The sequence below is a fragment of the Miniopterus schreibersii genome (assembly GCF_964146895.1).
Source record: "Miniopterus schreibersii genome assembly, chromosome: 15".
NCBI classification, from domain to species: Eukaryota; Metazoa; Chordata; class Mammalia; order Chiroptera; family Miniopteridae; genus Miniopterus; species Miniopterus schreibersii.
Window position 1 is genome coordinate 41801177 of NC_138115.1, and position 15483 is coordinate 41816659.

Here is a 15483-nt window from a genome sequence, read left to right on the forward strand (position 1 = left end):
CGCAGGAGGTTTAATGAGACATAAATAAATGGAAAATGACCTGAGGCTAAAAGGAGGTGCTGCAGGTGAGGTTATAGGTGGCTACAGCTTAAAGGCCATGGTCTTCTCTCTTCCTCCTAATTAGGCACAAATTCCAAGCTCCTTGTCATGGAAGACGAGGACCCCATGATCCTCCTCTGCCTGCTGCTCTCATCTCACCTCCCACCACTGGCCCTTTGTAACCCTGTTGTCTTTCAATCACGCCCTCCTTTCTTAAGACTCTGGGTCACCATGCTGTCATTCTTCCTGGAATTCACTTTACAATTGTCCCCTGACTGGCATCTATTTATTGTTCAAGACTCAGCTCTAGTCTCACACACTGAGATAGGCATCCTTTCTCTTTGTGTTCACTGTAAATAGGGTTTATCTCCATCTAGGCACCTACTAGTTATCTTGTGATTGTCTCTGTGTTCACTTTCCTCCCTGAATATGAGCTTCCTATGGGCGGGGACTGAGGTTTTTTGATGTCTGTATCTCTGGTACACAGCACAGTGAGCACTTAGAAAATGTTTGATGCTTGCTTGACTGGGAAGTTCTTTCTTTTCTTCTAGAGGGCAAGTAGAGAGCCATTAACAGCTGTTAAAACTACCATTGATTTCCCAGTTGAGGGTGAGGAAAGGGTTTGCAAGTCAGCTTGTACTAACCAGGGTCATGGAGCTAGCTGTGCTTGGGAGGGAAGACACAAAGGATAGAGGATTTCCTAACTTCACGGTACCAAGGGTCCTAACTCTCACTCTGCATGCCATGGCCACAGAATCCTCAGGGGAACTCCCAATGGGTCAGTTCAATGTACGCTATGTCCATGCAGCAGGGGAGTGGGATCAAGTAGAGGTGACTCAAGAAACTTCATAGCCCTAGAAATTTGGGTTAGAGGCAGGATAATTGGCAGGGCCACGCTAGAGGAGGTGCAGATGAGATACGAGAAGTCCCTAGAGCCTGGGGCCCCTTCTCATTCCGGATTGGACTGTCAGCCTTCACCAGCTGTGTGTGAAGACACTTTCAAGCACATTTTGTTCAATATTCAGTTGAAACCCCTTGCTGGTACCTCTTTTCTTTTTAATCCCATAAGCCCCACAGGCATAAGATGCAGGGCCTTTGTTGAAAAAAAACAGAAAGTCTCAGCATCACAAAGGGTAACAGATTTAGACTTTTAACATTCTCTCCAAGTGAGAAGATGCAGTCATGTACTAGCAAAACCGAGAGAAGCAGTTCATCAGATAACTTTAATCTTGTGTCCAATTAGCAGATCACAATTTCTGAAGCGTACTGTAAATCAGAACTTCCAATAAATCCTATAACTATCTTGCACACAGCACAATTATTTGGAATTTGTGTGCGTGTCAAGCATGTTATTTTGGTAAATGTAAAAAATGTTTACAACTTTTTGGAGTGTCATTAGTTTTTAATATACTAGAAGCCACCTCTCTAGTTCTTCAAGATGTTCTTGCAAGTACATAATCATTTATAGCATCAATAGAGAATGGCATTGACTCTATTTCATCAAAAAGAAAAAAATACAATTTATTTATTACTTACCAAATTAAGTTTTTCCCAGAACTCAGGTCCTTCCTTCATCTCTCTGAGGCTTGGTGGAATGTACCAAAAACAAATATTGGCATATTCAGGCTGAAGATTAAGGAAATTTGAAAGTTGTTAATCTAAAGTTAATCTTAGAATGCAATTAAGTCTTAGCTGGTTTCTTTAAGAGTTATTATGTGTGTATTATGTTGATAACAAATCAGAATCTGCTAGAGTAGGCATTCATTCTGCCTTACTTCTCATAACATCCTACTGGGAAATTTTCATCTCAGTTGAGTGCCCCTAGAGGGTGCTTCCCTTTTCGTAAGAGATGCGCACAAGATCGAGAGCAAACATTAAAGTTTGAAGCTGACTTAACGGTTCTGACCATCAATACCTGCTACACAGTGAATGCCCAGAAACATTTCTGGCTCAAGAAGGTAAGGTCTTGATCTTTTCATCCTTTCACCTCTGAAATCTGTAACAAGCTTATTGGATTTGGCCAAAAAATCTACAAACCTTCAAAATATAGAGTAGTTCAAAATGGAGCACTATGTAATGCAACTGAATTTCTGCAAATATTGATCGTGAGACTACAATAGTCTTTACAAATCTACACAATTTATACTTGGATTTCTAATTTACAATTGATTTGGTTTCTCTAGGATAGAATGTACTGGCATCCAAAATTCTTCAGTTGTTTAATGTGACTATATCTTTTCAAATAAAGTAACTGTGGTTCATTAGAAAGTAGAAGAAAAATATAGTTATTGTCTGTACTAGATTCTAGGAATTCATGTCTTCATATCAACAGATTAAGTTCCAGACAGCATTTGTTTCAATGATCAATTTATTGCCTCTCTGCTCCAAATTCACCCTTTCTTTGAGTCCTTTAATAATGGAGGTGAACTCTATAAATATTTCTCCTTGCCAGCTGTTCCAGTCTTAGACTTTATCAGCAGAGGGTGCTGGAGGGACACTGAAAAAGAAGACGTATATCTACCTGGTTCCTGTGAGCTCACTTCATGGGTCTCCTGCAGAATTTGTGATTCTTTTCTGAAGCATTGGTGACCAGCAGCAAGTTGCCCTCTGACAGCTTCCCCAACACCACTTTTAGAAGTGCCATACTGCCCTAGCCAGTTTTGCTCAGTGGTTAGAGCATCAGCCTTTGGACTGAAGGGTTCTGGGTTTGATTCTGGCCAAGGGCATGTACTTCGTTTGCAGGCTCGATCCCATGCGGGAGGCAACCAATCGATGTGTCTCCCTCACATCGATGTTTCTCTCTCTCTCCTTCTCTCTCTCTCTCCCCCTTCCACTCTCCCTGAAGAGCAACAGAAAAAATATCCTCAGTGAGGATTTAAAAAAAGAAGTGCCATATCTGTGATTCCTTTTGTCCAAACATTCTTTTAGAATAGTGTGGCTTCAGTGCTTTGACATTTGAAAACTTGTGAAGCCCTTTGGAACACACCATGTCTTTGGAGGAAATGTGGTGCTCCATTAGATGACATACCTTTACTGTGGTCACTTCCAAAACTAGTGAACTGAAAAAAAAAACTCCTTTGAATATTCACAAGGAGCATATTTCAGTTATTCCTGTCTTTTTACCTCTGCAGCTTGGATTATACATAATGACTTTCTTCAAGAGGATTCAAAGCACTGAGTATTTTCAGAGTAGAACCATTCACATGCCACTTAGTTCCTTACATATATGAAAGCCTGACAACTTGGGTGTCTCAGGGACACATTTAGTCTATGTTCTCTAACAGCATAAAATTGAGAAGGCATAAAAAGGAACCCGAGTATCTAGACTAAACTGATGAGTGAAGGGCAAAAAGCCCTGTTGTAGTTTAAAATTTTATAGAGAAGTAGAGAGTGTCACTAAAGAAAATATGGATACATTTTATCTTGATTTTCAAAGAGAAAAAAATAGATATATTTCAAGAAATAAAGCATTTGTTTTGATGTCAATTCCAGCAAGGATCTTTGAGCAAATGATATAAGAACCCTTGGGGGGAAAAGTCAGTGGTCACTAACATGTAGTAACTTGCATTCTCCAAAACTGAGTCATGTTAAAATAAATTCATTTCCTTTGCTTAAAATATCATTAGATCGCAATAATAATAATAAAAAACAAACTAGCACTATCCATTTTTATACGTATAAATGCAGAATCTAGCACGTAGGTTGACACAATTAATCATGCAAATGGAGAATGGAAAAAGGGGGAAGAGGAGATTTTAATTGACTTCAAGCTCATAAGCTTTAAATATCTGATTAGACTGCTGAAAAATTTCAAAGGCAACACTAAGAAGCAGAAAAAGCATGAGTTTCAGAGTCACACAGATGTTTGAATTCCAGCTTCACTTGGCCTTTGCCTGAATAAATGTCTAACTCTCTATGCTTCAGCTTCCTAATCTATAAAATGGAGATGATGTTGTTTGCTACACAAAGTCTGATGCATAAAGAGATCATTTATTACCAATATGTAGTATAATATCTTCATACAGCAGGAACTCCATTAGTATAGTGACTACTATTTGGGGCCATACTGGTAGAAAGAGATATCCTCTTCAAGTGGACAAATAGCCTCGCTAAAATCTATGCGATGCATCACTGTTCATTTCTACATACCATATTTGTAAAGGAACATTAGAAAAAATTAGAGCATGTCCAAAGAAGGGCAACCAAAATGTTGAATTTAACAAGCAAAATTTCTATACATAGGCATTAGGATGAGAAATGTGACTTTCACTTATATATGCATATTCCCAGGAACTCAGAGATCGATGGTGCTAGGTACAGGCAGTTAAACTGCAATGGAATGAGCATTACACAAGAAAAAGTATCCCATAATCCAAGCAACATACCTGGCAAAGGGAATAGTGCACATGTAGAAGTCAGTGCATTTAGGAGGATGACAAATACTTGGAAAGAATAGAGAGCGGGGTGTACGGAAGAGAGGTGGAGCTTGAGATAGAGATGGGAGTCATTTCATGAAGGGCTTCCTCATATGCCAACCTTGGGAGTTTGGGCTTGATCCTAGAGGCAATGTGGAATCATTGGAGACTTTCAACATAGGGATCAGAATTCACTTTATCGAGGCCACACTGTGGCTGCAGAATGGAGATGGGCCGAAAAGGCCTAAGACTGGAAGCAGAAGATGAGCTAGGGGACAGTTCCTACTTGAAGAGTAATGAGAGGCAGTAGCTCCAGGAGTGGAGAAGGTACTCAAGATACATTTAGGTGAAGGGGAAGGGAGATCATTAAGACAATATCAAGATTGTTGTTTGGAGGGAGCATATTTCTAATGACCAAATGAAGAATGTAGAATTTTGGTAAGAAAAATGGCTACACCCCAGATTTGAACATGCTGAATTTGAGGTGTCTGTGGGGGTCTAATTGAAAATTCCAGGCTACATCTATACACAAAGGACTAGAGTTTAGGAGACAAGTCAAGAATGGAGACATTCTTGAGGCTATTGATAACAAAGCTCTAGATATGGATAAAGCATTTCAGAGAGAGAATGTGAACACAATGAAGGGCTAAAGACAAAGGAGTGAAAAAGAACATTAAGGGGTACCCAGATGAAGAGACCTTCACATACAGACTGAAAAGGAAAAGTCACAGGACAAGGGGATAAAAAACTGAGAAAGTCAAAGAAACCAAGACAGGAGAGAACTTCAAAAGGGATGGAGTGGATAATGGAGTCAAGTGATGCTGAAGTTCAACAAGACAAAGATTAAAGGTTATGCATCGGATTAAGCAATTAGAAGGTTGTTGTGATCTAATAAACCACATAAAAAGATAACTATAAATTACAATGTGCTTAATACATATTAGTAGTAGGATTCAACAAGTATTAGAATATGAATAATTAAAGCTTCCTGGAAGAAGAATGAACTGTGAATTCTCTGACACAGGAAGCGTTCAGGCAAAGGCTGACCTCCTGTTACTGGTGCTGCTAAGAGAGGTTTCCTGCATGGAGCAGAAAGTTAACAGGATGTCCCTGAAGAGCCGCTGTAACTCAGAAAGTCTATGCAACCCAAATAACTCTGCCTAATATAGAGCTCAGGAAAAGCAAAGCAAAAAGTTGAATAATTAGGACTCTCCCAAGAGATCAAAATAAAATATGTGAATGATAGTGTAAGAATGAACATACCTCCAGGAAAACATCTATTATCAGATCTCAGATCCAACACAGGAAAACAGATATGATTTTCAGGGGCCTATGAATAATGCAGAATTCCTTTGAAAATGATAACTTCCAATCATCTTTAATAAGAGATGCATTACTTCTGCCCTTTTCAGGAAAACATATTCAAGCGCTGGACACTGTTTTGTTGTAATCTCTTACTGTTCCTAATACATATCATAGACATGTGTATGCATAGGAAAAAACACAGTATATCCAAGGGCCTGGTGCTACCCACGACTGCAGGCATTTGCTGGGGGCTTTGGAACATATGCCCCAGGGATAAGCAGGGACTACTGTATATGTAATTATGGACTTTGATTTTCCCTAAACTGAAGGGACTGTAGTTTCACAGACCTGAGCTCCAAATGGATCTTTTGTGTTTCTTGTCTTAAGTATGCATTAGGGCTATATTTAATCAATCCAATGAAAGCATTTGTTAACAAAAAGAGGCTAATCAACTTGACACTTACATGTGAAATTCAAGGTCTAAATTTACTTTATTACTCCAAGGGGAATACAGAGAAAAGAGGCAAATGCAGACCACATACAAAAAACCCTTCTAAACAGGAATTCTGGAGAATCTTTGAGAAAGCCACCTTCGCTGCTTTGGGGCCATCTGGCTCCCATAGATAAAATATCCAAGGCAAAAGGCTACCTAATAGTTAAAACCCACCTCAACTTTCATTACAAGGATTTGAATGTTTACAGTTCCCTAAAGATGATGGCAATGGCTCCTCCTACAATGTTTATGCCGTTAGGAAGAATATATAAATAACTTTTAAATCAGTTCATCTTTTTTTCTCACCACTTTTTTTATTAGCTCTATCAAAAGACTGTGCAGATCTGAGGTACAGAGCACTTTCCATAAACACTGTAGCTCCCATAGTCAGATAACTGAAGAAGGCATTTCAAACTTAAGAAAATAAAGAGGTAACTCGACCTCAAGAAAATAAGGTGGCAACTCAAACTCAAGAAAATAAAAAAGATAAAACTCAAAGTCAAGCCAATCGCGTAGCTGTTGTTTCACCCTACATGCATAAGTATGCATTTCCAAAAAGTACAGACATTTCTTGTATTATCATAATGCCATTATCATGCTTAAGAAAATTATTGATAGTTCCCTGATATTATCCAATATTAGTTTATATTAGAAATCCCCGTTTCAAAATGTGTTTTTTACAATTGGCTTGTTTAAACTAGAATTCTGACAGCTTCATATGTTGCATTTAGTTGTTACACCTCTTCTGTCCCTTTGAACCTAAAGTGATTATCACCACTTCCTCTTTGTTTTTCTTCAGGCCACTGACCTATTGAGGAAACAGGCCAGCTGTCCTGTAGAATGTCCCATATTTGAAATTTGTCTTCTTGCTTCTTTGAAGTGTTACCAGAAAATCATTTAAATATGGATTCTTTTGATACCTTTGCAAGTTTCTTTATATCCCTGTTTTTCATGAACTTTGAACTCCTTTGTAAACAGTGGTGGAAGCCACAGTCAGAATTCTCTGGAGAAGGCTTTCTCCCATCCAAGTACTAACCAGGCCCAACCCCGCTTAGCTTCCGAGATCAGACCAGATCGGGGGGGGGGGGGGGGGGGTTCAGGGTGGCACGGCTGTAGACGGGAGCAGGGTTTCTAAAACTTGTCTGAAAACTTGGACTACTACAACAGTCTCCCAATTTGTCTCATTTATTCTGTCCTTGTATGCCCTTACCCCACCCCACCCCACCCCACCCCCCGTTCCTCTCTTCCCAAGACATCCAGCATGACCTTTTAAAATGCAAGTCAGGCTCCTGTTTCCTTAAAACTTCTCCAATGATTACACTTGGAATAAAAGCCCAAGGTCTTACCATGACCTACCTGAGTCCAACTGATCTGGGCTCTGCCCGCCTCTCCAACTTCATCAAATACTGCAACCTGCCTGCCCCCTTGTTTAATACACCTTCTTTTGGCTCCTCAAACACATAGAAGTCTTTTCATCTCTAAGCCTTTGCCATTGTTTATTGATTCTACCTAGAATGCCTTTCCTTTAGACAACTGCAAGGCACACCGTTTACCCTCATTCAGATCTCTGCTCAAAGATAACCTCAGAGGGCTCTATCTGGACTGCCCAAATCAAGCAAGCCATCCCCTACTCACACCTGTTTTAGCACTTCACATTACTCATTTCCATTACAGCGCTTATCACATCTGTAGCTGTCTAATTATTTATCTGTATACTAGATCATCTCTCATGAACTCATTTGTTTTCCTAAGACTTCTCACCACCTGATATTTCCTATGTATTAATTTGCTTGTTTATTGCCTGTCACTTTTCATTTGAATATAAGCACCATGAGAACAGGGAACTTCCCTGTTTTGTAGCTCCAGTGCCTGGAACTATGCCTGGCACACAGAAATTGTTCAATAAATCTTGCTAATAAATAAATACCAAAAAATAGCCAGATTGCTTATATACAAAATAGGTTCCTAGGCTACAATCTCTAGATGATTTTTACATTAGGTTAAAAATTGCTAGTGAGCCAGGCCAGCATGGCTCAGCGGTTGAGCATTGACCTTTGAGCCAGGAGATAAAAGTTCAATTTCTGGCCAGGGCACATGCCCAGGTTGAAGGCTTGATCCCCAGTAGGGGGCGTGCAGGAGGCAGCCAATCAATGAGTCTCTCATCAATGATATTTCTATCTTTATCTCTCTCCCCCTTACTTCCTCTCTCTGAACTCAATATATATATATATATATATATATATATAAAATAAAAATAAAGATAAAAAGGTTTTAAAAAAATTGCTATTGAGTATATGCTATAAGAAGAGCTAACAAAACCTCACACTTATGTTTCTTAAAAATCAGAATTAAATAACATTCCTCATATTTTCTAATCATAAATTTAAGGGAGAAAAACAATATTCTCTATCTTTGTAATCACCTATTTCTATGTCTAGCAAACAATCCAACAACAAAATAACTTATTTTCCCACTGCTCCAAAGCTAATATGCTCTCATAATTTTATAAAAAGAGAAATCTATAAGCATTATTGTACATACACTTAATGGATTTTTCGCATGCAGGCACCACTATAGCACAGCTGAACATTGGCAGTACAATCATTATGCAATTTATATATCAAGATAGAGGACATAATTTATTCAGTATTATCCTTGGTAATTATTATTGAGCACTTTAATTTTCAATATGTAAAGGCAAGTGTGTTCTCCGAATCCAACAAAGAAAAAATACTCACTAATAGACTAAATTAACATAATGGACTCTATGAATTAAGCTAATGACTTGTTTCTAAGCCTGCAACACAAAAACCAATGAAATATAACAGATTAGAAAATTGCCACCTTCAACTCTGTTGAGTGACAAAATCACAAGCACAATCAATTCCGTACTTACTTCCATCAGTAACCTGAACCCTTCTCTTTTCTTGATTTCTTCCACGAGGTACCTAAAAAAAGTCACAGTAATATTTATGATCTGAAATCTAAAAATTCTGTGAACATGACTGACATATGACAAAACTGTTATTTCTGAAGCGGAGACAAGGCTTAGAAACATAAGGCTTAGGAATAAGTAAGGGAACAGGTATAGGCGTAGGATTGGGTTTCGACACATACTCCTGAACCCACTACAATCCCCTGGGGCCCGAGGAAAAATCCATTTTTTGATGAGTTGATGTCTATCTCACGTGTTAGCATCAGACTTTGGCCTCACTAGGAAATCCACACGAAGCAGGCTGGATATATGTCTCTGAACACATTCACTTTCTAGATGGGTATTTCGCACAGGCACTTAAATTGCCTCCCTGCGTGGGGAGAAAGCTCTTGTTGTGTAGTCCTGCTTATAATTTCACTTAAGCTCAAGGAAGCTCAGCATCATCTTGTCCAAGGCCAGGCCAGAGGGAGGAAAGACTGATTCTTGGCATCAAGTTCAAGTAAGTAGGGTGTAGCCATGGGTAGAGCGTCTCTGCAGTCATTTTGAACGTCAGGGAAAAGAGAATAATTGTGCCATGAGCAAAGGCCACAGATACGTGAGCTACGGAATCTGATGGAGAAAAGGCTGAAGGGACATCAAAATTATAAAGTAAATTCACTCTGACACCGCTCTCCTGGGATGGATCATTGTCTCTGTGAAAAGGGAAGCCTCCTGAAGTCGTTGGCCTTGAGAACTAGCGCGTTGGTCAGGAGCCTGGGCAAGTTCGTGACACTTGACTCAGTGTTTCAAATTTGGGCATCAGATGCAAGGGGCTGAGGAGCGCTGGCGAAAACGTACTTGCTAGGGTGTTTACTGGGATTTTACACGTCCTAGCAAAACAGGAGAAAGAACGTGGGAAGGAAGGAAGGAAAGAACATCCCACCGTATGGAATTACGGTGCAGCCATAGAAAATGCGATCCTGTCACTAAATTATATGTATTTGGTTAATATTTAAGGACGACAACAAACAAATGCTCTTTTTGGCCCTCGATTCCCTTCCCCGAAGAAATGAAATAACACAATCTGCTTTTCCAGTCTCAAGATGTCGTTGTAAATTTTTTTTTAATCCTACATTAAAAAATTGTGTTTCTACATTAGAAACTGAAAATGGGGGCAGTTGCTGTCATCGTGTTCATTTGCTAAAGGCTATTCTAGAATGTGAAGATGGAATACACCAGTTAATGGGACTCAGTTTTTTTTCCCCAAACTTGTTTACATAGTTTTTCATGTAAGGTTAAATATTGGTGTTTAGTATATAGGCTCTATCATCTTTAAATTATACAAAATCTTATAGAATTCTATCATTAGTAACTAGATAATATAGATCCTGTATTTTGAGCAATAATGCTGTGACCAGACACACACACACGCACACGCTCAAAATGTATTTGATGTTTTACATACTCCTTTCCCTAAATATTTTTTCAGGAGATGTTGTGTAGCTTAAAGTTGTAAACCTTTAGCACACTGACTAACTTTCACAAAAAGCAACTCTGATGCTTCAGAAGCATCAGAAAGGATGCTCAAGGTCACTGGTAATCAAAGAAGTGCAAATTAAAATGCTACTGAACCATGTCGCCCATGTGACACTGAAAACAAATTTTAAGAGAGACAACCCCTTATACTAGTGAAAATGTGACAGAAAGTTGTTACAAATATTTTTAAACTAATAATAGTCATATCTACGGATGCAACAAATCACTTTAGAGATGCTGCTCTGCCAGGAAAAAAATCATCACTACTAAAGATATGGATGCGTATATACGCCACGGTATCTAAATCTATGTGTGTGTGCATTCCATAAGAAATAACTAGAAACAAAATTAATGTCCAGAAGTTGGCAAACAGTAAAATGAAGTGTATTACTGCAATACAATGTAATATGATGCAGCTATTAATAAAAATGGATTATGTCTACTTCAGTGAAACCACAGGAATTCTTATGATGTAAGGGGTAAAAGCAAAATACTAAGAAATATGGATAAAATGATTCTACTTTTTAAGAAATTGTAAGAAAGGAAAGCAAAAGTAATCCTTACCCACAATATATATGATCACAGAGTAAAGTATGAAAGGATACATACCTAAGAAAGGGAAATAAGGGATGCAACAAGGGAGGTAGAAATTATTAACTCTCTTTTTATGTTTCTTGAAAAATTTCATAGATGTAGTTGTATGATTTTTGAAAAGGTAGTTAATAAAAAATAAAATGTAAAGCACAAAACGAAAAAGACATATACAATTTCTAGACAAGGAAAGCTTGTGAGCCATACTTCTCACTTTCTCAGCAGAAACCTACAGACAATCTGTTAACCCAAAAGCTGATGCCATCATGACTTCATCCTGAGAAGGCCAACATTAATCCCGGACACCCTGAGGTTACAAAACATCGTTGTATCTCTGGAAACCCTCGGAATGGCTGCAGAGGACTTTAGTTGTGCAGCTGATGAGCTTTGTGATGAAGCGAATTTCTTAGCCTCCCTGAGCCTGCCTCAGTTTCCTCATGAGTGTAATGGAGATGGGAAACTGGGTTGGTAAAATCCTTCCCTGACAAATTATGACTCTGTGAAATTTACACACTACCACTAGTCTCAATTTAAAATATTTCTGCCAACCTGGCTATAAAGCTGCTCCTGGAGAAAGACATCCTAAAACAGAGCTGAATCGTTTCAATTAAGACTCTGCTCTTTGCTAACTATGTGGACCTGGCCTTCGTGTCAGGGTCAATGTCCCCACTGCAGTCACTCTCAGAGCCTATAAAGCCCAGTGTAACACCCGAGCTGAGCTGAGGGTAGGGGTGGTTTGAGTGAGGAGCTGCTATTATAACAATAGTAAAAGGCTTACACCAGAGTTCCCAGCCCACGCTCCATGACACACCATGTCAATAGTTTTCCCACATAGAATGGTCCCATGGCCAAGTACAGCTGAGCAATGCCGGGCATATCAGCTAGACTGCTGTTGTCCACAATTAGAAATACACTTGACTTAATTTATAAGGACGTTTATTGAGCTGCTTAGATGGTTCAATACTGTCATCAAGAACTAGGCATTTTCTGTCACTTCAGCCGCCATATGCTCAGTGCTGGTGAATTCTCTCGTGTTCAACCAGCTCCATACATCACATTCTTATACAACAGCATCCCAGGAAGACAGAGAAGGGGCTGGATGGAGCAAAAGCGTTTTCTCTTCATTTTTCTCTGTTTACATAAGAATATTCTTCCCTAGATGCCTTCACTTCTTCCTGTATCTTACTGACTGAAGCTGAGTCACATACTCATCCCTAAACTAATTGTTGGCAACGGGGATTGGTGTGGATCGATGTTCCCAGCTGAAATACGGCCACCTAAACAAAACCAAGGTTCTGTTGGCAAGGAAAAGGGGAGAATGGTTGTTGGGTGAACAGTTAGCAGTGTCTGCATTCTAGTTAAAGCAAAGTTAAAAATGCTTCTACGTTACAAGTCCCCTCAGAGCCTTTAATGTGCTAATGTACACTGAATCTCCAAGAGAGGCATAATGTAGAAGTTAGCATTTCCCAAGCATATTTGACCATGAAAATATATATTTTTTGGAAGAACATTTATTAGGATGTTCTGGAAGTCTATTACCCCACAGAGCATAGTTTCAGAAATACTAGTTTAGAAGAGCCTCTTCTACAGGGAACCTTACTGCTCCCCCCCCCTTTTTTAAAATAAATGCCTAAATGAAATGAGTTTGGGGAGGGAATCAAAATAAGGTTTTGAGTCACTTCTGCCTACATTCATAGGAATGATTTATCCCTCACAACTTTTCTTTTCAATATGTGGAAACAGCCTAGAGATGAAAGACATTTTTAAAAAACTATTCTTATCTGATGCCTGCCAGAAAAAAAAAAAAAGATGTACATTGAGTTTTGGGACATAATGCAGGAACCATAAACCACTTCTACCAAAAAGCATCCAGGTAAATTGGTTCCAAAAGCAACAATAGCTTCATAAAACTCATCACCATCCTTCTCACTAAGCTTAGCAAAAGAGAGAGAAAAAATACATCAGCAAGTTTTCACCAAACCTACTGGGTAAAAAAAAAACCTCATTATGTTAAGATTCTGGCTTGATTTTGAAGCATCCATTAATGACAATCTTGCTCTAAAACATGTCCCCTTTCTTTGCTTAAAAATGTGCTTCTAAGGCTAGATACCCTCAATTCTCTGATTTGTTAAATGAGTTTAATATTTTTGCATTTCACTTGTCTTTTCTGGAAATAACCTTTCCAGTCCCTTTCTCAATCCACCAGCCACTTAGTCTTCCTGGAGCACTCTGAACCAAGTTTCTCTCTGGGTCTCATCCCTTCATTTGACATTTTTCCTGATGCATGGAGCCTTGGAGAACTCCTGGGAGTATTTTCCATCTGCTTTCTGTATGCTCTGCATATATTAAGACATAATGCATGGCTTGTGATTCATCACAAACACCTACATACTACGTTCTACTGGAATTCTGATTAAAAAAAATTACCAATAATAAAAAATGGAAATGTTGGTCCTTCATAGTCTTCTGGACTCTCCTCCTCTTGTCACCTAGAGAGATACACACGCACCAAAGTGCCATTGTGTAATTGCTCACCTTTTCCATACTGACAACAATAAGTCCCTCAGTATTCATGCCAGCCAGTGAAATAAATTCCACTGGAGAAATTACAGAGATGTGTGTCAAGGGGATAAATAAATGATACATTGGAGACCCAGCAAGCCACAGAATGGGAGTTCGTGAGCTGTTTGTTGTTGTTGAAAAGACCTACGTACATGACTCTTCTAGATTTGCTTCAAAAATTACCCCTTAGTGAATATCCATTTAACCTGAGTGCCATTACAGAGGCCTAGAAGGTGCCCTCAGCAACAGGTCACCCTGGGTATTGTGAAACATTTTCAACTTTCTCAGTCAGAAATCAGAGATGCATAATCTCCTGCTTTGTGCTGGCGATGGTGATTTTAAACCTCAGCCCTCTAGGTTTCAATCGTGTGTTGCTTTAGGTTCCCAACGTCATTGATTTTTCAAACAACACAAGGAGAAAGCAAGTTCTTAGTCATTAATATTTCTTCTGAAAAATGTGCTGTCATCAACCGGAATGACAAGGGTTCAAAGGAAATCAGGAAAGCCTTCCAGATCTTCCAGGCAATACATTTTTCCTTCTTGCTGGATTTCTGACAACTCATAAAATAAGAATCATTGTCCTCTTGAAAATGTCTGTTCTTGCTTTCCCAGGGGAAGAGGGAACAAGCTACAAGATCAGAGTGATGTCTGTCCATTGGTACATCAAAATCTGGTCCTTAAACCTTAAAGTCTATGTAGAAATTTCAAAACTAAACTCCATGTTGATTCAGGAACATGAAAACATTGTTTTTATGGAGTCAGTGCCATCCTTACTGTAATATGCGAGGGGAAAAGAGCTGCATAGCTTTTCTAGTATTTAAGACACCTGACCTAGAGCCTAGGGAAATGGATATCTTAGTTACACTGGGCTGCTGATAATACAGGTGCACCCAGATAGGAACACAATTCTCAGTTGCATCTTTACTTTGCTAGAATTCTTATCTACTGAAGGATATGATACTTCTAGAAAACAAAAGTGTTAGAATTATAGAAATCATGCCAGGTAGAGACTTACACCATGAATGAGAATCATTTTTATGATGTGAATTCTAAAGCAAATGGTCTAGGGTGAGTGGGTGTGATGGAAAATGGTGTTTTAACTCTTACCAGTCAGTGGTTTGAACTGATTGTGCCACCTCACATAAACAATGGTGTTCTAGAGCTAGATTTAACTGGCTTATGAGAGCTAATTGTTAGATATTCCAGAATTTTGCAAACCACAACTGTTGATAGCTTGCAATTTTCCCTGATGGGAATTTACACCATAGACATCGGCAGACATTGCAAATTGGGGCTTTCTTCCCCTCCTGAGAGGCACTTTACCACTAGACCACTATACATGGGCTCGTGAAAACAGAATCATTTCCAGAATTGAGAAAATGTTCCATTTTTCCTAAAGACCAGAACCACAAAACAATCAAACAATTTAAAAAGAAATAAAATCATGAAAATAAAGTTCTTATGTTGCCACCTTAATATAATTCTTAATCCTAGAGAAACTTTCTCCAAGTTTATAATTTTATACTCATTCAAAGTAATATGTGTAAAAGGACTCAGCCTTTCCTTGGTATTGGGGGCGGGCAAACAGGATAACTTTTGCTTACCTCAGGACAGAGTTTTGAATATCA

General features: G+C 38.9%; 1 protein-coding gene across 2 annotated transcripts in view; it reads right to left on the reverse strand.

Moving 5' to 3' along the window:
- The window catches only part of GADL1 (glutamate decarboxylase like 1), a 200901-nt gene that overhangs the window by 43029 nt on the left and 142389 nt on the right, over positions 1–15483 (reverse strand). For both annotated transcript variants that reach the window (XM_081159588.1, XM_081159587.1), the window contains exons 13-14: positions 9149–9200; positions 1576–1665 (exon numbers count right to left, since the gene is read on the reverse strand). In XM_081159588.1, coding sequence (XP_081015714.1) covers positions 1576–1665; positions 9149–9200 — 142 coding nt within the window. The remainder of the gene's footprint in view (positions 1–1575; positions 1666–9148; positions 9201–15483) is intronic.